The sequence below is a fragment of the Salvelinus alpinus genome, chromosome 12, assembly GCF_045679555.1.
Source record: "Salvelinus alpinus chromosome 12, SLU_Salpinus.1, whole genome shotgun sequence".
Lineage (NCBI taxonomy): Eukaryota > Metazoa > Chordata > Actinopteri > Salmoniformes > Salmonidae > Salvelinus > Salvelinus alpinus.
The window spans coordinates 55,151,237-55,170,626 of record NC_092097.1 but is presented as its reverse complement, the minus strand read 5'-3'; the positions used below and the strand labels follow the sequence as shown (position 1 = coordinate 55,170,626).

Below are 19,390 nucleotides of genomic sequence, written 5' to 3'. Positions count from 1 at the left end.
TTTAAACAGTGGATTAACTTTTCTTAGTATTTTACTTGAGAACCATTTAGGGTTCAAATAAATCTTTTGACTAAGTGAAGATTTTAGAGATGTTAGTGCTTTTATATTTAATAATCTCACAACACCCAATTCATATTCATTATATAGCCAGCTAGGCCTGCATACCACCCATCATCCCGCTGCTGGTTTGCTTCTGAAGCTAAGCTAAGCTAAGCAGGGTTGGTCCTGGTAAGTCTCTGGATGGGAGAACAGATGCTTCTGGAAGTGGTGCTGGATGGTCAGTAGGAGGCACCCTTTCCTCTTGTCTAAAACATATCCCAATGACCAAAGGCAGTAAGGTGCCGTCTTTTGGATGGGACGTTACATGGGTGTCCTGACTCTCTGTGGTCACTAAAGATCCCATGGCACTGATCGCAAGAGTAGGGGTGTTAACCACAGTGTCCTGGCTAAATTCCTAATCTGTCCTTCATACCATCATGGCCACCTAATCATCCCCGGTTCAGAATTGGCTCATTCATCCCCCTCTTCTCCCATGTAACTATTCCCCAGGTTGTTGCTGTAAATGAGTATGTGTTCTCAGACAACTTACCTGTTTAAATACAAATATACAAATGGATATATATAGATAGGGACACTGTATCTTGTCTGGTTTAGCGTCCCAGAAAAAGCTGTCTGTTTTCTGTTTAAATTCATTGTGTAGGGCTCATTTAATATTTTTTCATATGAATACCAATCATTTCTACTTCACCGTCAGCCCATTTTAAATATGAACTGCATAGTAATGTAAAAGTTGTATTTTTTAAAGATACAATACGTAATATTGTACACTTCTCATAATTAGGTTTTAGTCCAGAGAGTCCAGAAAAGTTATCTAGATCTTCAATGAGACATTACAGGGATCTAGCTAGCAGACTAAATATAAAACTTGAGTAATCGGCATACATGGACACCTTTGTTTCTAAGCCTTGGATTTCTAATCCTCTAATGTTGTTATTTGATATGATTTAAAGGCTGGCATTTCGATGGCCATAACGAATAGATATGGTGACAGCGGACACCCTTGTTTAACTCTTCTTGACAATTCAAAACTCTCTGAGAAGTAGCCGCTATTTACTATTTTACACCTGGGGTTGCTATCCAGTACTTTTACCCATTTCTAAGAGAATCACCGAAATTGTAAACATCCAGGCATTTTATGAATACATTTCTAGTCCGTAATTGCCTGTAGACCCTGTCACATACGTCTCTTGTCTGGGCCATTGAATTGCGATTCCATTTTGTCCCTATACTGACATTCTGCTTGTTTGATTGCCTTGCAGAGGGAATAACTACACTGTTTATATTCAGCTTTATTCCCCGACCTCTTTCCATGGTTGAATGCGGTGGTTTGCGCTTTCAGTTTTGCGCGAATGCTGCCTTCTATCCACAGTTTCTGGTTGGGGTAGGTTTTAATAGTAACACTGGGTACAACCTCTCCAATGCACATTCTAATAAATTCACTCACAGAGTCGGCGTATAAATCGATTTTATTGTCTGAGGCTTCCCGGAATATTTTCCAGTCCACGTGATCAAAACAATCTTTAAGCGTCGATTCCGATGGGTCAGACCAGCGTTGAATGGTTTTAGTCACGGCTACATCCTGCTTGAGTTTCTGCCTATAGGGCGGTATGAGCAAGATGGAGTCGTGGTTGGATTTGCCGAAAGGAGGGCGGGGGAGGGCCTTGTATGCATCGCGGAAGTTAGATTAACAGTGGTCGAGTGTTTTGCTCGAGCAGGTACGAAAGTCAATGTGCTGGTAAAATGGAGGTATTCTTGTTCTCAAAATAGCTTTCCTAACATCCCCAGCTTCAATTAATCAGCCTGAGGATATATGATTTCCGGGGGAAGGGGGGGGGGGGGAGTATATACTGCCGTGACTATAATCAAAGAGAATTGTCTTGGGAGATAATGCGGTCGGCATTTGACTGTAAGGATTTCTAGGTCAGGTGAACAAAAGGACTTGAGTTACTGTATGTTCATAAACCCCCACCCTTCCACTTACCAGAGAGATGTTTTTTTCTGTCAGCGCGACGTATGAAGAAACCCGATGGCTGTATCGACTCTGACAACATATCCTGAGTGAGCAATGTTTCCGTGAAACATAGAATGTTTAAATTAAAATATACAAATGGATAAATATAGATAGGCACACTGTATCTTGTCATATTTAGGTTTTAATCCAGAGAGTCCAGAAAAGTTATCTAGATCTTCAATTAAACATTACAGGGATCTAGCTAGCAGACTAAATATAAAACTTGAGTAATCGGCATACATGGACACCTTTGTTTTTAAGCCTTGGATTTCTAATCCTCTAATGTTGTTATTTGATCTGATTTTAATAGCTAGCATTTCGATGGCCATAAGGAATAGATATGGTGACAGCGGACACCCTTGTTTTTCTCTGCTTGACAACTCAAAACTCTCTGAGAAGTAGCCGCTATTTACTATTTTACAGCTGGGGTTGCTATACAGTAGTTTTACCCATTTTATAAGAGAATCAACAAAAGTGTAAAAATCCAGGCATTTTATCAATACATTTGTAGTCCGTAATTGCCTGTAGACCCTGCCACATAAGTCTCTTGTCTGGGCCATTGAATTGCGATTCCATTTTGTCCCTATACTGACATTCTGCTTGTATGATTGCCTTGCGGAGGGAATAACTACACTGTTACATTCAGCTATATTCCCCAACGTCTTTCCATGGTTGAATGAGGTGGTTTGCGCTTTCAGTTTTGCACGAATGCCGCCTTCAATCCACAGTTTCTGGTTGGGGTAGGTTTTAATAGTCACAGTGGCTATTAATGACATGCTGTCAATAATACAATAGATTAGTTCTATATACAGTGTGTGCAAATGAGGGAGGATAAGGGAGGTAAGTCAATAAATAGGCCATAGTGGCAAAATAATTACAATATAGCAATTAAACACTGGAGTGAAGATGAGTGTGCAAGTAGAGATACTGGGGTGCAAAGGAGTAAAATAAATAAAATAAATAACAGTATGGGGGATGAGGTTGTTGGATGGGCTAATTACAGATGGACTATGTACGGGTGCAGTGATCTGTGAGCTGCTCTGACATCTAAAGCTTAAACTTCTTATGGCTGCAATCCAGTTAACGGGATCGATATGACAACAGCCAGTGAAAGTGCAGATTCAAACAACAGAAATCTCATAATTAAAATTCCTCAAACATACATGTATCTTATACCATTTTAAAGGTAATCTTGTTGTTAATCCCACCAAAGTGGCCGATTTCAAATAGGCTTTTCAGCGAAAGCACCACAAACGATTATGTTAGGTCACCGCAAAATCACAGACAAACACAGTCATTTTTCCAGCCAAAGACAGGAGTCACAAAAAGCAGAAATTAGATAAAATGAATCAATATCCTTTGATGATCTTCATCAGATGACACTCATAGGACTTCATGTTACACAATACAAATATGTTTTGTTCGATAAAGTTCATATTTATATCCAAAAACCTCAGTTTACATTGGCGCGATGTTCAGAAATGCCTCCAAAACATTCGGAGAGCCACGTCAAATAACATAAATACTCATCATAAACTTTGATGAAAGATACATGTTTTACATAGAACTAAAGATACACTTGTTCTTAACTTGTTATGGCTGGAATCCCGTTAATGGGATAAGTGTCATCCACAACCGCTGAATAGCATAGCGCTACATTCAATAAATATTACAAAAAATATTTATATTCATGAAATCACAAGTGCAATATAGGAAAACACATCTTAGCCTTTTGTTAATCCACCTGTCATGTCAGAATTTGAAATTATGCTTTACAGCGAAAGCAATCCAAGCGTTTGTGTAAGTTTATCGATTGCTCGACAAAACATTAAGTACACTTAGCATCAAGTAGCTCTGTCACGAAAATCAGAAAAGCAATCAAATGAATCGTTTACCTTTGATGATCTTCGGATGTTTTTCACTCACGAGACTCCTAGTTAGACAACAAATGTTCCTTTTGTTCCATAAAGATTATTTTTATATCCAAAATACCTCCGTTTGTTTGGCGCGTTATGTTTAGAAATCCACAGGAAAGACGACAACGTCACGACAACGCAGACGAAAATTCCAAATGGTTTCCATAATGTCCAGAGAAACATGTCAAAAGTTTTTTATAATCATTCCTCAGGTTGTTTTTAAAATATATCATTGATAATATATCAACCGCAAATGTCTTTTACAGTAGGAGAGGGGAAAACAATGGCTGTCCAAACTCTGTTGCGCGAGCAAAACTCATGTGACCACTTGACGAGATGTTATCGTTCTGGCAAATTTTTCAAAATAAAAGCCTGAAACTATGTCTGAAGAATGTTGCCACCTTGAGGAAGCGATAGGAAAAGGAATCTGGTTCATATCCCTTTAAATCCAGCAAATGGAGGCTATGGAACATGGATATTTCAAAATGGATGCCATTTCCTGTTTGGATTTTCCTCAGGGTTTCGCCTGCAATATCAGTTCTGTTATACTCACAGACAATATTTTGACATTTTTGGAAACTTTAGAGTGTTTTCTATCCAATACTAATAATAATATGCATATATTAGCAACTGAGACTGAGGAGCTGGCCGTTTACAATGGGCACCTTTTCATCCAAGCTACTCAATACTGCCCCTGCAGCCATAAGAAGTTAAAGTTAGTGAGGGAGATATGAGTCGCCAGCTTCAGTGATTTTTGCAGTTCGTTCCAGTCATTGGCAGGAGAGAACTGGAAGGAAGGGTGGCCAAAAGAGGAATTGGCTTTGGGGGTGACCATACCTGCTGGAGCGCGTGCTGCTATGGTGGGTGCTGCTATGCTGACCAGTGAGCTGAGATAAGGCTGGACTTTGCCTAGCAAAGACTTATAGGTGACCTGGAGCCAGTGGGTTTGGCGACGAATTTGAAGCGAGGGCCACCAACGAGAGCATACAGATTGCAGTGGTGGGTAGTATATGGGGATTTGGTGACAAAACGGATGGCACTGTGATTGACTGCTTCCAATTTGCTGAGTAGAGTGTTGGAGGGTATTTTGTAAATGACATCGCCAAAGTCAAGGATTGGTAGTCAGTTTTACGAGGGTATGTTTGGCAGCATGAGTGAAGGATGCTTTGTTGCGAAAAAAAGAAGCCAATTCTAGATTTAATTTGGGATTGGAGATGCTTAATGTGAGTATGGAATGAGAGTTTACAGTCTAACCAGACACCTAGGTATTTGTAGTTGTGCACATATTCTTAGTCAGAACCGTCCAGAGTAGTGATGCTGGACGGGCGGGCAGGTGTGGGCAGCGATTGGTTGAAGAGCATACATTCAGTTTTACTTGCATTTAAGAGCAGATGGAGGCCACAGAAGGAGAGTTGTATGGCATTGAAGCTCGTCTGGAGGTTAGTTAACCCTGTGGCACCCCCATAGAGATTGCCAGAGGTCCGTACCACAGGCCCTCCGATGTGACACACTGAACTCTGTCTAGGAAGTAGTGTGTGAACCAGGCGAGGCAGTCTTTTGAGGAACCAAGGCTGTTGAGTCTGCCAATAAGAATGTGGTGATTGACAGAGTCGAAAGCCTTGGTCAGGTCGATGAATACAGCTGCACAGTATTGTCTCTTATCGATGGCAGTTATGATTTCGTTTAGGACCTTGAGCGTGGCTGAGATGCACCCATGACCAGATCGGAAACCAGATTGCATAGCGGAGAAGGTACGGTGGGATTCGAAGTGGTCGGTGATCTGTTTGTTAACTTGGCTTTCGAAGACTTTAAAAAGTTAGGGTGGGATAGATATAGGTCTGTAGCAATTTGGGTCTAGAGTGTCTCCCCCTTTGAAAAGGGGGATGACCGCGGCAGCTTTCCAATCTTTGTTGATCTCTGGCGATACGAAATAGAGGTTGAACAGGCTAGTCATAGTTGTTGCAACAATTTCTGCGGATCATTTTAGAAAGAGAGGGTCTAGATTGTCAAGGCCAGCTGATTTGTAGGGGTCCAGATTTTACATCTCTTTCAGTACATCAGCTATCTGGATTTGGGTGAAAGAGAAACGGGGGAGGCTTGGGCAAGTTGATCTGGGGGGTGCAGGGCTGTTGACCGATGTAGGGGTAGCCAGGTGGACAGCAAGGCCAGCCGTAGAAAAATGCTTATTGAAATTCTCAATTATTATGTATTTATCGGTTGTGACAGTGTTTCCTAGCCTGGGTGCAGTGGGCAGCTGGGAGGACGTGCTCTCATTATCCATGGATTTTACAGTGTCCCAGAACTTTTTGGAGTTTGTGCTACATGGATGCAAATTTCTTTTTGAAAAGCTAGCCTTAGCTTTCCTAACTGCCTGTGTATTTTGGTTCCTAACTTCCCTGAATATTTGCATATTGCGGTGGCTATTTGATGCTAACGCAGTACGCCACAGGATGTTTTTGTGATGGTCAAAGGCAGTCAGGTCTGGAGTGAACCAAGGGCTGTATATGTTCCTGGTCCTAATTTTTTTGAGTGGGGCATGCTTATTTAAGATGGTGAGGAAAGCACTTTTAAAGAATAACCAGGCATCCTCTACTGTCGGAATGAGGTCAATATCCTTCCAGGATATCCGGGCCAGGTCGATTAAAAAGGCCTGCACGCTGAAGTGTTTTCGGGAGCGTTTGACAGTGATGGGGGGTGGTCATTTGATCACAGACCCATTACGGACGCAGGCAATGAGGCAGTGCTCACTGAGATCCTGGTTGAAGACAGCAGAGGTGCATTTGGAGGGCATGTTGGTTAAGATGATATCTATGAGGGTGCCGTGTTTACGGATTTGGGGTTGTACCTGGTAGGTTCATTGATAATTTGTATGAGATTGAGGGCATCAAGCTTAGATTGTAGGATGGCCGGGGTGTTAACCATGTCCCAGTTTAGGTCACCTAACAGCACGAGCTCTGAAGATAGATTGGGGAAATCAATTCATATATGGTGTCCAGGGCCCAGCTGGGGACAGAAGGTGGTCTGTAGCAAGTGGCAACGGTGAGAGACTTGTTTCTGGAAAGCTGGATTTTTAAAAGTAGAAGCTCAAATTGTTTGGGCACAGACCTGGAGAGTAAGACAAAACTCTGCAGGCTGTCTCTGCAGTAGATTGCAACTCCGCCCCCTTTGGCAGTTCTATCTGTTCAGAAAATGTTATAGTTAGGGATGGAAATTTCAGGGTTTTTGGTGGTATTCCTAAGTCAGGATTCAGACACGGTTAGGACATCCATGTTGACAGAGTGTGCTAAAGCAGTGAATACAACAAACTTAGGGAGGAGGCTTCTAATGTTAACATGCATGAAACCAAGGCTTACATAAGTCAACAAATGAGAGCGACTGGGGAATGGGAGTGGAGCTAGCCACTGCAGGGCCTGGGTTAAACTCTACATCACCAGAGGAACAGAGGAGGAGTAGGATAAGGGTATGGATAAATGCTATAAGAACTGGTCGTCTAGTACGTTCGGAACAGAGAGTAAAAGGAGCAGGTTTCTGGGCAAGGTAGAATAGATTTAAGGCATAATGTACAGACAAAGGTATAGCAGGATGTGAATATAGTGGAGGTAAACCTATGCATTGAGTGACGATGAGAGAGATATTGTCTCTGGAAACATAATTTAAACCAGATGAGGTCACCGCATGTGTGGGAGGTGGAACTAAAGGGTTAGCTAAGGTTTATTGAGCAGGGCTAGAGGCTCTACAATGAAATAAGGCAATAATTACTAACCAAAACAGCAATGGACATGGCATATTGACATTAGGGAGAGGCATGCTTATCCAAGTGATCATTGGGTCCATTGAGTAGCTGGGCGAGCTGGAGACACATCGATTCAGACAGCTTGCGGGCCTGGGCATGCAGGCTAGCAGAAGGGTCTTAGAGGGACTTCGCGACGGAAGGAGTCATTTGTAGCCCCTTCATGTGGTTACGTCGGCAGATCAGTCATGATGGATCAGCAGGACTCCCTGTAGTAAAATGGTTCAGGCCAATTGTCAAAATATGTATAGTAGCCTCAAAAAAATTGTCTTATGGACTTCTTCAGCTAACAGTCCGGTGTCTTCTTGACAGCTAGCGAGCCGCGGATAGCAGAATAGTAGATGGGCATTCAGGGAACGTCGCGACGGGGTAGCCAGTTGAAACCCCCTCGGGCGGATTATGTCAGTAGTCCAGTAGTGAAGGATCGGCAGGGCTCCATATCGGCAATTAAAGGGGTCCAGGCCAATTGTCAAAATAGGTATTGTAGCTTAAGGAGTGGCTGATGGACCTCTTCAGCTAGCCGGGAGATGGGCCTAGCATAGGCTAGCTCCAGGCTAATTAGTGCTTGTTTCAGGACAGAAACGTTAGCCAGGAGAAGCCAATCAGCCAATCGGATAGCAGGTAGCTAGCTGCGATGACCCAGGTGAAAAGGTTCAGAGCTTGCGGTAGGAATCCGGAGATATGGAGAAAATAAGCCCGATTTGCTCTGGTTTGAGTCGCGCTGTGCAGACTGGCGAGAGATGTCCTGGCTAAAGGTAGTTGATGACCGCTAGTAGTGGCTAGCTGACTACTAGCTAGTAGCTAGTTAGCTGGATAGCTTCTGTTAGGGGTTCCGGTTCAAAAGTAAAGAAAATAGTAGAATCATACCACATTACTAAGCTTGGGCCCTTGGTCTCAACCCCGCCCTTTGCAGCTGGGTAGACGGGCCGTACTCGGGTGTGAAGGTAGGCAACAACACCTCCGCCACGCTGATCGTCAAGACTGTGGCCCCACAAGGGTGTGTGCTCAGCCTCCTCCTGTACTCCCTGTTCACCCATGACTGAGTGGTAACTCAATCATCAAGTTTGCTGACAACAGTGGTGGGCCTGATTGCCAACAATGACAAGACAGCATACAGGGATGTGCCGGCCTCCGCCCAGAACCCTGCCCAAACTTAGTCTCTGTTAAAAGCAGGGTACTGGGCTGATACCACCTGGTACTCTACCCTGTACCATAGAGACTGCTGCCATATGTACATAGTCATTCAACACGGTTCACTTTAATAATGTTTACAGTGGAGTACCTGTACTGGGGTTCTGTGGTCACCAAACTGCCTTCAAGCGCAGCGGTCTCCCTTCACAGGAGTGGCAAGTGGGAACATATAAATGAACAAAATCACTCGGACCAGCCTTTCTGGACCGTGGCGGTAAAGCCTGATAAGTGCAACACCCAAAGGGCTCTCACGTTGACGGGCAAGGCACCTGTCCAGCAGCCCTGAGAATTGAAGAGGTAATTTAGGCAATTCAAGGCAATTTACTGCACATACAGTTATGCTGTGTTTGCTCAAGAGTATAATTAATTGTCTGATCCCTCCTGATGACCCGGATTGAATATTGGGGTGCGTTCAGCAGGATGCAACCTTTTGGAAGGTTCAGATAACAATATGCTATTTTGAACAAATATGTCTCTGCGACATGTAGATCAAGGAAATACGTTGTCTCTATTCATGAAATTTATATCTGCAATGATCAAAGGTTTTTTGACTGAACGTGGCCCATGTAATTCTTCCATAACAAAGAAGCACCACCTAGATGGCTACTTTAAAATGTTGGAAGCCCTCAATGGCAGTGTTCATGCCAAAATGGATTTCATCCATCTAGAGTCCTCTATCTAACTCCATGAGACTGACTCAATAGCCAGGTTCAGACCAGCAAACGCCGGCCCCTAATTGCAATGAGGTGCACCTGGAGACAAAGAGATACACCTGGGTTAATTAAGACATGTCACATAACATAAATACCAGGTGTATTGGGTCTTGTTGTCATCAGTTGCATTTTCTCTGTTACTACCACTCCTGTACCTGGAATCATGTGCATGTTCAGACTGATGGCGGTCACATGTGAGTATACAAAATCTGTATCTGATGCAGATTAGAATTTAAATATATACGATCAAATGTTTGTAATAGAAGATTGTCATATGATTTGAGGGACATTCAGTTCCTATTGGGCAAAAAAGTATTCAAAACAAAATCATATAACAAATGTCACATTTTGTGCCTGGAATAAGAGACCAAATACTCAACTTGACTATAATACACTTAGTATAACTGAAATGTATTAGTATAGAGACCAATGCTGAATTCTAGCTTCATGGTACAAGTGCATATGATGTTGAATGTTGCTGAACTAGCTGTGTGATGTTGTTTCAGTGCTGGCTGCAGCTTGCTGTACACTAACGGATGGAGGTACTGTATGTAATAATGATGATACTACTTAACCAAGCTAATGTGAGTGGTGTGTAATTCCTGTTTATTTGTCCTGGCAGCAATCAGCATCACGTGTGAAGGCTCTGATGCTTTACTGCAATGTGGTAAGCTACTCAACCCTACAGTATACTCACCGACCACCTATGATAGTTTCTACTGTAGATTAGCATCACTAGCCCACACCATGGAGACCCAGGCTTGGCTCTCCGTTGTCCCTCACCTTTCTCCTTTTCATTGTCTCTTCCCCATCTCCCCCAGATGGAGGTAAGATTCAAATCAAGCGTGCCAACTATGGTCGTCGTCAACACGATGTGTGTTCCATTGGGCGCCCACAAAACCAACTCAAAAACACCAACTGCATCAGCCAATCCACCACCAGCAAGATGGCAGAAAGGTACTGGAACCTGTGTTTACCTGTAGGAACTCCTTGACTAGTGTTAACCAGCAAGATGGCAGAAAGGAACTCATGACCTCTACCTGTCTTTGAAACACACAGATGCGGTGGGAAGAGCGAGTGTGTTGTGCCGGCATCCAATTTCGTTTTTGGAGACCCCTGTGTCGGGACTTACAAGTACCTGGACATCAAATACTCCTGTGTCCAACAGCAAGAAACAAGTCAGTCTCTGAATGTGTGCTAATAACACTTAGTGGTGGGCACCAATATCCATAATTAGATTCAACGTACTATCGGTACGACTGTGGCATGTTGGGATATTGTTTAATACTCCTACCCACTTTACTCTTTTGTAAAAGAGTGCACTCTGCTGATAGCTAGAAAAGGAATAGAATGGGTTGGTTCCCCTATGGTACTAGATTGCTAACTACGTTTTATTAAATGCCGTCTTATGGCCACAACGTTTCATACGTGCATGGGTTTCTCAACGTGTAAACCACCCTCACCTGCTAACTAACCCTAGCTAGCCAACAAGCTGTGGTTATTGAGAAATGTAGCCGGCAACAACTTTAGTTAGCGTAGCCTATAGGGAGGTCAGGGACCTGGAAGTGTGGTGCCAAGACGACAAAGGAACTGATTGTGGACTACAGGAAACGGAGGGCCGAGCCCCTCCCAACCAGGAGGCTAGAAATATTTGGGATCAGCCCTCCGATCCTCAATTCTACAGATGCACCATTGAGAGCTTTTTGACTGCCTGCATCACCACTAGGTATGGCATCTGACTGCAAGGTGCTACAGAGGGTAGTGTGTACGGCCCAGTACATCACTCAGGCTGGGCTCACTGCCATCAGGATCTCGACACCACGTGTGTCTGAAGGCCCTACATACAGACTCGAGCCACCCAAGTCATACTGGCCTCTGCTACTCCATAACAAATGGTACGGGTGCACCAAGTCTGGAATCAACAGGACCCTGAACGGCTTCTACTTCCTCCAAGCCATAAAACTGCAGAGTTCACTATCTGCAACGACCCTTTTTGAAGGAACTTTATTGACTTGTCTCATATGCTGTTCCTTGTTATATGTACATATCTCGTTCCATTAGCTAGCAAGAACATGGAAGGGAAGTATTTCGAGCTTATTTGATGGTTGTGCACGCTTAATCTGGTTTACCACTGAATGTTTCAGTGAACGGTAACTAGCTAGCGCAACTCCCATAGATTGGTAGGGACTATAGCTAATCTGACAGATGGCACAGCACAAACTGCATAGAAATACAGATTTGGTGTAGTGGGTTGACCTGTTTCGCCAGTTTAGGTGTAGCCAGCCAGTTTGCTTAAAATGGAAGTATTTTGAGAACTGCTCACAAGGAATTGAAACTACAAGTTAACGGTGGAAAATGAGGCACCTAACTTTTTATACTTTAGTTCATGCTGACATGCTTAAAATGCACCTGAAATCAACATTCTTTTTAGTGCCCATCACTAACACTTCACCAGGCTAATGTATGTCTGGCCAGTGTGGTGTAACTCCTGTGTTGTCCTTGCAGTAAGCAGCATCATATGTGAAGGCTCTGATTCTCAACTACTATGTGGTAAGCTGGTCAACACTACCATACAGTGTATTCATGTGGTGATGTATGTTAGTCACTAGCCCACACAAACAACCAGATTTGGTCATCTTTTTCTTCGTTCTCTTCCTCAGATCGGGGTGAGATCCATATTCAGCGTGCCAACTATGGTCGTCGTCAACACGATGTGTGTTCCATTGGGCGCCCACAAAACCAACTCAAAAACATCAACTGCCTCAGCCCATCCACCACCAGCACAATGGCAAAAAGGTACTGAAACCTTTAGTGTGCATATACCTGTAGGCACTCATTGGCTGTGATGTTAACCGCTACCTGTTTCACACAGGTGTGACGGAGAGCGCCAGTGTATCGTCAAGGTATCCAACTCCGTGTTCGGCGACCCCTGTGTCGGAACCTATAAGTACTTGGATGTGGCTTACACCTGTTACTGAATGTGAGTGTTGTATATGTTCATGCACACATTACTGGGAACTAGAATGCTGGTACTGATGGTTTGTCTTGCAGGATATCTTCCTGGGGAACCTGAAGATGTACAAGGCTTCTGGGATATCGTCATCAGGTCGTGCTGTTTTCAACCAAATCAACTTCAGTGACTGTAAACCTGTGTATTTTCTAAGCATTTCTTAAACAATTTCTGAACTGTGGTTGTTGGTCTGAATTAAACGACGTGGCAGAAAGACATGACTGGTAGCCTCTTGTATATTACTAAATGTCACACCAATATTACTGACTGTGTCCTTTATTCTCGCCTTTCACCGGACTCATTTGTACCTGCCGCTAATGTGCAATTGTCTGGTATTCTGTGCCCACCTTTAAGCAGTTGTAGACAAATAAAATACTCATTGCAATCAGACTTTCCTGCCCACCTCAGGTGGTGTGATCTTGATGGTCAAACTATTTATAAATCAATTGTACCTGCCTCTCAAACCACTGACAGGTAGTACCGTTGACTTATGGCAGCAGGCCTCATGGTCCTAATTTGTATGCGTCACCATCTAATCTGGTCACAAAGCAGACCTGGACGGGTTAGACATTGTTATACAATGTGTAGAACCTACAAACGTTGATCATTAAGTAATTGGGTCACATCATGAACCAAATGTTACCGAGAAGTGTAAATTAAGCTGGAGGCTATTTCTTCTCATAAACATACTTGCAAGGAAATTGCCCAATTTCACATTAGTCATCTAACTCCCTCTGATCCAGAAATGTAAACGGGGTCAAGGGCACATGGACAGATCTCCCACACTGTCAAACACGTGGGCCCAACAGTTCCAAGAGCAGCCCCTCAACCATCAGATTCCAGCCAGAGAATAAATAGAATTCCATTCCCTGCCCCACCAAGGAACAAAAGAAACAACCATGAAAAACATCCAGGACAATACAACAGCATGGCCAACAATGTTTGAGTGCATGTATGGCACCATGTCCATCTTGGTGCATTTGAATGAGTATGCATTTGTACAAACACCTGCATGGCATCAGCCTCAATTTTATCAACACAACCTCTCATGTATTTACCTTTTATACAGTTTATTTTTCATCTGTCATTCTATCCTTTGCCCAGCAACTCCACTCCGGCTTGTCTCCAATTCCACATCAGTCCTCAGCTTCCCTTAGCCCAATCTCAACTGGCAACCCTTTTGGGATTTCTATGCAGCATATCTAATTGAATAGACTCTACAGTGAGTTAATCTTTTACTAAGAGCGTTAGTATATTAGTAATTGACTGACCTGGTCTCCAGATCTTCAGTATTTCTAGGGTCAATTTTAGATCAATGTTATGCATTTTCAGCCATTCCTGACCGGCTGCTTGACAATACCAAAATAAATGGTCAATTCTGTATCCTCACAACAAAATCTGCAGCGCTTCGATGATTGTATGCCCCAAATATTCAGCATATTATTGGCAAGAATTCTATAAAACTTTAGCTGATAAGCACAAGTCTTGAATCAACTCACACCCTGTACCATGGAATCAGTAAATCAAAATCTCTTCCCAACAATTTTGCAATCTGTATGGCACAGATGTCAACATCCTGGTCAAATGAAACTGGCATACATTCCTATTTATGCAATTTTTTTTCTCTCTGCAAGGTTTGGTCCTTTATATTGGGCAGACAGACCAGTTCCCTACCTTCTCCTGCTGCCACCTGCCTCCATTTTTGGGGAAATGCTGTAATCAATTGGTTATAATCTTGGATTGAGCAGACCTTTCCATATAACTCTGATAACTCCATGAAAGACAACTCTACCCTTCTAATTGACAATATCATTTAAAAACAAATACTCTTTCCCATAAATATAGGTATTTTATAAACCAGCACATTTGAGTAGTGCCATAATATTTGTAATATTTGTTCTATCCTTTCAGGGGGATGAAATTGAACTTGTAGCCAGTTCTGCAATGCTTGTTTGAAAAAGAGAAATTCTTTGAAAAAAGTCTAATTTGCAATTAATCAAAATGAGACGCGGAAATCTGTACTCAGGCCAAAAAGGCTATTTTAAACAACGGATTAGCTTTTCTTAGTAGTCAACTTGAGAATATATTTAGGGTTCAAGTAGAACTTTTGAATAAGTGAAGCTTTTAGAGATGTTTAGTGCTTTTATATTTAATAATCTCAACACACCCAATTCATATTATTATTATTAATTGTATAGCGAGCTAGTTAATTGTATAAAGAGCCTGCAAACAACCCTGCATCCCACTGCTGCTATTCTTAACTTCTTGTCAATACGGGGGCACTGTTTTCACTTTGGAAAAAATCGTGCCCAAATGAAACGGCCTCTGTTCTAGATCATACAATATGCATATTATTATCACTATTGGATAGAAAACACTCTGAAGTTTCTAAAACTGTTTGAATTATATCTGTGAGTAAAACAGAACTCATTTTGCAGCAAACTTCAAAACAGGAAGTGAAAAATCTGAAAACGAGGCTCTGTTTCAGGGCTTGCCTATTCAACTCGCTTTTATTTATCGATATGCATGCACTTCATACGCCTTCCACTAGATGTCGACAGGCAGTGGAAGGTGGAATGGGGTGTCTAGCTTGATCTGAGGCCGAACAAGAGCTTTTGGAGTGACAGGTCCGGTATTTTCTTTGTCTTCGACGGCGCGCGAGGGACCTCGACATTGTCTTCTGAAAAGCGTTCGGTATACACGGCGAATATCTCCGGCTCTGATTTTATTTGATACATATGATAATATTAAAAAGTAGTTTTTTTTTCAACCGAGTTTTACCAGTTTATTCAACGTTTGAGACTTGGAGTTTTCCGTTCTTTGCGCCAAGAGAGGATGGGAATGTTAGCAACCTTGGCTAGCATTGTGGCGTGAATTCGACAGAAGAAATGGACATTCTAAAACCAAACAACGATTTATTCTGGAAATAGGACTCCTTGTACAACATTCTGATGGAAGCTGTATGTTATGGTAAAGTTATAAAAAAAAAAAATCATACACAGCAGTTGCATTAATACAAATTAGGACCATTAAGGCTGCTGATGTCATAAGTACTACCTGTCAGTGATTTGAGACACAGGTTCAATTGATTTGAAAAGAGTTTGACCATCCAGATCACAATGAGTATTAAACTTGTCTACAACTGCCTAAAAGTGGGCACATGACAGACATCAAGACAAAGGCACGTTAGCCCCAGGTACAAATGAGACCGGTGAACACCGTGTAAGAGAGAATACCAGACACATGGTCAGTAATATTGGTGTGACATTTAGTAATATACAAGAGGCAACCAGTATCGTCTTCCAGCCACGTCATTTAATTCAGACACACAACCACAGTTCAGAAATGGTTTAAGAAATGTTTCAGCACAAAATGCACAGGTTTACAATGGTCATTGAAGTTGATTTGGCAGTTGGAGGAAAACAGCACCGCCCGATGAAAATGTCCCAGAAGCCTTGTACATCTTCTGGTTCCCCAGGAAGATATCCTGCAAGACAAACCATCAGTACCAGCATTCTAGTTCCCAGTCATGTGTGCATGAACATATACAACACTCACATTCAGTAACAGGTGTAAGCCACATCCAAGTATTTGAAGGTTCCGACACAGGGGTCGCCGAACACGGAGTTGGATACCTTGACGATACACTGGCGCTCTCCGTCACACCTGTGTGAAACAGGTAGAGGTTAACATCACAGCCAATGAGTGCCTACAGGTATATGCACACTAACGGTTTCAGTACCTTTTTGCCATTGTGCTGGTGGTGGATGGGCTGAGGCAGTTGGTGTTTTTGAGTTGGTTTTGTGGGCGCCCAATGGAACACACATCGTGTTGACGACGACCGTAGTTGGCACGCTGAATATGGATCTCACCCCGATCTGAGGAAGAGAACGAAGAAAAGGATTACCAAATCTGGGTGTTTGTGTGGGCTAGTGAATAACATACGTCACCACATGAATACACCGTACGGTAGTGTTGACCAGCTTACCACATAGTAGTTGAGAATCAGAGCCTTCACATATGATGCTGCTTACTGCAAGGACAACACAGGAGTTACACCACACTGCCCAGACAAATTAAGACACACACATTAGCCTGGTGAAGCGTTAGTGATGGGCACTAATAGGGAATGTTGATTCCAGGTGCATTTTTTAAAGTCATTTTAAACATGTTGGCATGAACTAAAGTACAAAGAGTTAACCGTGTCATCTTCCAACGTTACCTTGTAGTTTCACTTCCTTATGAACAGTTGGTAAGCTGGTGAAACAGGTCGACCCGCTACACCAAATCTGTATTTCTATGCAGTTTGTGCCGTGCCATCTGTCAGATTAGCTAGACCCTACCAATCTGTGGGAGTTGCGCTAGCTAGTTACCGTTCACTGAAACATTCAGTGGTAAACCAGATTAAGTGCACAACCATCAAATAAGCTTGAGACACTTCCCTTCCATGTTCTTGCTGGCTAATTGAGCGAGATATGTACATATAAGGAACAGCAGCAGCATATGAGACAAGTCGAAAAGGTTACTGCAAAAAACGGTCAATGCAGATGGTCAGGGTAGTCATTCAGCAGTTTTATGGCTTGGAGGAAGTAGAAACCGTTCAGGGGCCTGTTGGTTCCAAACTTGGTGCAGCAGTACCATCTGTTATGGAGTAGCAGAGACCAGTATGACTTGGGTGGCTCGAGTCTGTATGTAGGGCCTTCAGACACACGTGGTGTCGAGATCCTGATGGCAGGGAGCCCAGCCTGAGTGATGTACTGGGCCGTACACACTACCCTCTGTAGCACCTTGCAGTCATATGCCATACCTAGTGGTGACGCAGCCATTCAAAAATCTCTCAATGGTGCAGCTGTAGAATTGAGGATCGGAGGGCTGATACCAAATATTTCTAGCCTCCTGGTTGGGAGGGCTCGGCCCTACGTTTCCTGTAGTCCACAATCAGTTCCTATGTCGTCTTGGCACCACACTTCCAGGTCCCTGACCTCCCTATAGGCTACGCTAACTAAAGTTGTTGCCGGCTACATTTTTCAATAACCACAGCTTGTTGGCTAGCTAGGGTTAGTTAGCAGGTGAGGGTGGTTTACACGTGGAGAAACCCATGCACGTATGAAACGTTGTGGCCATAAGACGGCATTTAATAAAACGTAGCTAGCAATCTAGTACCATAGGGGAACCGACCTATTCTATTCCATTTCTAGCTATCAGCAGAGTGCACTCTTTTACAAAAGAGTAAAGTGGGTAGGAGTATTAAACAATATCCCAACATGCCACAGTCATACCGATAGTACGTTGAATCTAATTATGGATATTGGTGCCCACCACTAAGTGTTATTAGCACACATTCAGAGACTGACTTGTTTCTTGCTGTTGGACACAGGAGTATTTGATGTGCAGGTACTTGTAAGTCCCGACACAGGGGTCTCCAAAAACGAAATTGGATGCCGGCACAACACACTCGCTCTTCCCACCGCATCTGTGTGTTTCAAAGACAGGTAGAGGTCATGAGTTCCTTTCTGCCATCTTGCTGGTTAACACTAGTCAAGGAGTTCCTACAGGTAAACACAGGTTCCAGTACCTTTCTGCCATTGTGCTGGTGGTGGATGGGCTGAGGCAGTTGGTGTTTTTGAGTTGGTTTTGTGGGCGCCCAATGGAACACACATCGTGTTGACGACGACCATAGTTGGCACGCTTGATTTGAATCTTACCTCCATCTGAGGGAGATGGGGAAGAGAGACAATGAAAAGGAGAAAGGTGAGGGACAAAGGAGAGCCAAGTCTGGGTCTCTATGGTGTGGGCTAGTGACCCTAATCTACAGTAGAAACTATCATAGGTGGTCGGTGAGTATACTGTAGGGTTGACTAGCTTACCACATTGCAGTAAAGCATCAGAGCCTTCACACGTGATGCTGATTGCTGCCAGGACAAATAAACAGGAATTACACACCACTCACATTAGCTTGGTTAAGTAGTATCATCATTATTACATACAGTACCTCCATCCGTTAGTGTACAGCAAGCTGCAGCCAGCACTGAAACATCACACAGCTAGTTCAGCAACATTCAACATCATATTCACTTGTACCATGAAGCTAGAATTCAGCATTGGTCTCTATACTAATACATTTCAGTTATACTAAGTGTATTATAGTCAAGTTGAGCATTTGGTCTCTTATTCCTGGCACAAAATGTGACATTTGTTATATGATTTTGTTTTGAATACTTTTTTGCCCAATAGGAACTGAATGTCCCTCAAATCATATGACATGTACTTCTATTACAAACATTTGATCGAATATATTTAAATTCTAATCTGCATCAGATACAGATTTTGTATACTCACATGAGACCGCCATCAGTCTGAACATGCGCATGATTCCAGGTACAGGAGTGGTAGTAACAGAGAAAATGCAACTGATGACAACAAGACCCAATACACCTGGTATTTATGTTATGTGACATGTCTTAATTAACCCAGGTGTATCTCTTTGTCTCCAGGTGCACCTCATTGCAATTAGGGGCCGGCGTTTGCTGGTCTATACCTGGCTATTGAGTCAGTCTCATGGAGTTAGATAGAGGACTCTAGATGGATGAAATCCATTTTGCCATGAACACTGCCATTGAGGGCTTCCAACATTTTAAAGTAGCCATCTAGGTGGTGCTTCTTCGTTAAGGAAGAATTACATGGGCCACGTTCAGTCAA

General features: G+C 42.9%; 2 protein-coding genes across 3 annotated transcripts; one reads left to right on the top strand and one right to left on the bottom strand.

Annotated features, from left to right (window-relative positions):
- The first annotated feature begins 9,747 nt into the window (after positions 1–9,747).
- On the top strand, positions 9,748–12,905 carry LOC139536387 (L-rhamnose-binding lectin CSL3-like). 2 transcript variants are annotated; one of them, XM_071336885.1, is made up of 9 exons: positions 9,748–9,875; positions 10,188–10,223; positions 10,304–10,348; positions 10,503–10,638; positions 10,741–10,859; positions 12,187–12,231; positions 12,342–12,477; positions 12,554–12,661; positions 12,733–12,905. In XM_071336885.1, exons 1-8 carry the CDS (start codon positions 9,845–9,847, stop codon positions 12,657–12,659), a joined length of 654 nt encoding a protein of 217 aa, XP_071192986.1. In that variant the 5' UTR covers positions 9,748–9,844; the 3' UTR covers positions 12,660–12,661; positions 12,733–12,905. The 2 variants fall into 2 exon arrangements, with proteins under 2 accessions (XP_071192986.1, XP_071192987.1); XM_071336886.1 differs by lacking the exon at positions 10,188–10,223 and having other exon boundaries at positions 9,795–9,875.
- A 3,079-nt stretch (positions 12,906–15,984) lies between these two features.
- Positions 15,985–19,130, bottom strand: LOC139536376 (L-rhamnose-binding lectin CSL3-like). The gene is made up of 9 exons (XM_071336867.1): positions 19,031–19,130; positions 18,684–18,719; positions 18,559–18,603; positions 18,267–18,402; positions 18,046–18,164; positions 16,680–16,724; positions 16,434–16,569; positions 16,250–16,357; positions 15,985–16,178 (listed from the first exon to the last, which is right to left on the bottom strand). The coding sequence occupies exons 1-8, from the start codon at positions 19,059–19,061 to the stop codon at positions 16,252–16,254; spliced, it is 654 nt and encodes a 217-aa protein (XP_071192968.1). The 5' UTR covers positions 19,062–19,130; the 3' UTR covers positions 15,985–16,178; positions 16,250–16,251.
- Positions 19,131–19,390: the final 260 nt, after the last annotated feature.

Excerpts from the sequence above, each read along its gene's own strand:
- LOC139536376 (XM_071336867.1), bottom strand. The coding sequence starts at position 19,061 with ATGCGCATGTTCAGACTGATGGCGGTCTCAT. Across the intron at positions 18,403-18,558 it reads TGATGCTTTACTGCAATGTG|ATGGAGGTAAGATTCAAATC; the intron begins GTAAGCTAGTCA and ends CATCTCCCTCAG. Across the intron at positions 18,165-18,266 it reads ACCAGCACAATGGCAGAAAG|ATGCGGTGGGAAGAGCGAGT; the intron begins GTACTGGAACCT and ends TGAAACACACAG.
- LOC139536387 (XM_071336885.1), top strand. The coding sequence starts at position 9,845 with ATGTGCATGTTCAGACTGATGGCGGTCACAT. Across the intron at positions 9,876-10,187 it reads CAGACTGATGGCGGTCACAT|TGCTGGCTGCAGCTTGCTGT; the intron begins GTGAGTATACAA and ends ATGTTGTTTCAG. Across the intron at positions 10,639-10,740 it reads ACCAGCAAGATGGCAGAAAG|ATGCGGTGGGAAGAGCGAGT; the intron begins GTACTGGAACCT and ends TGAAACACACAG.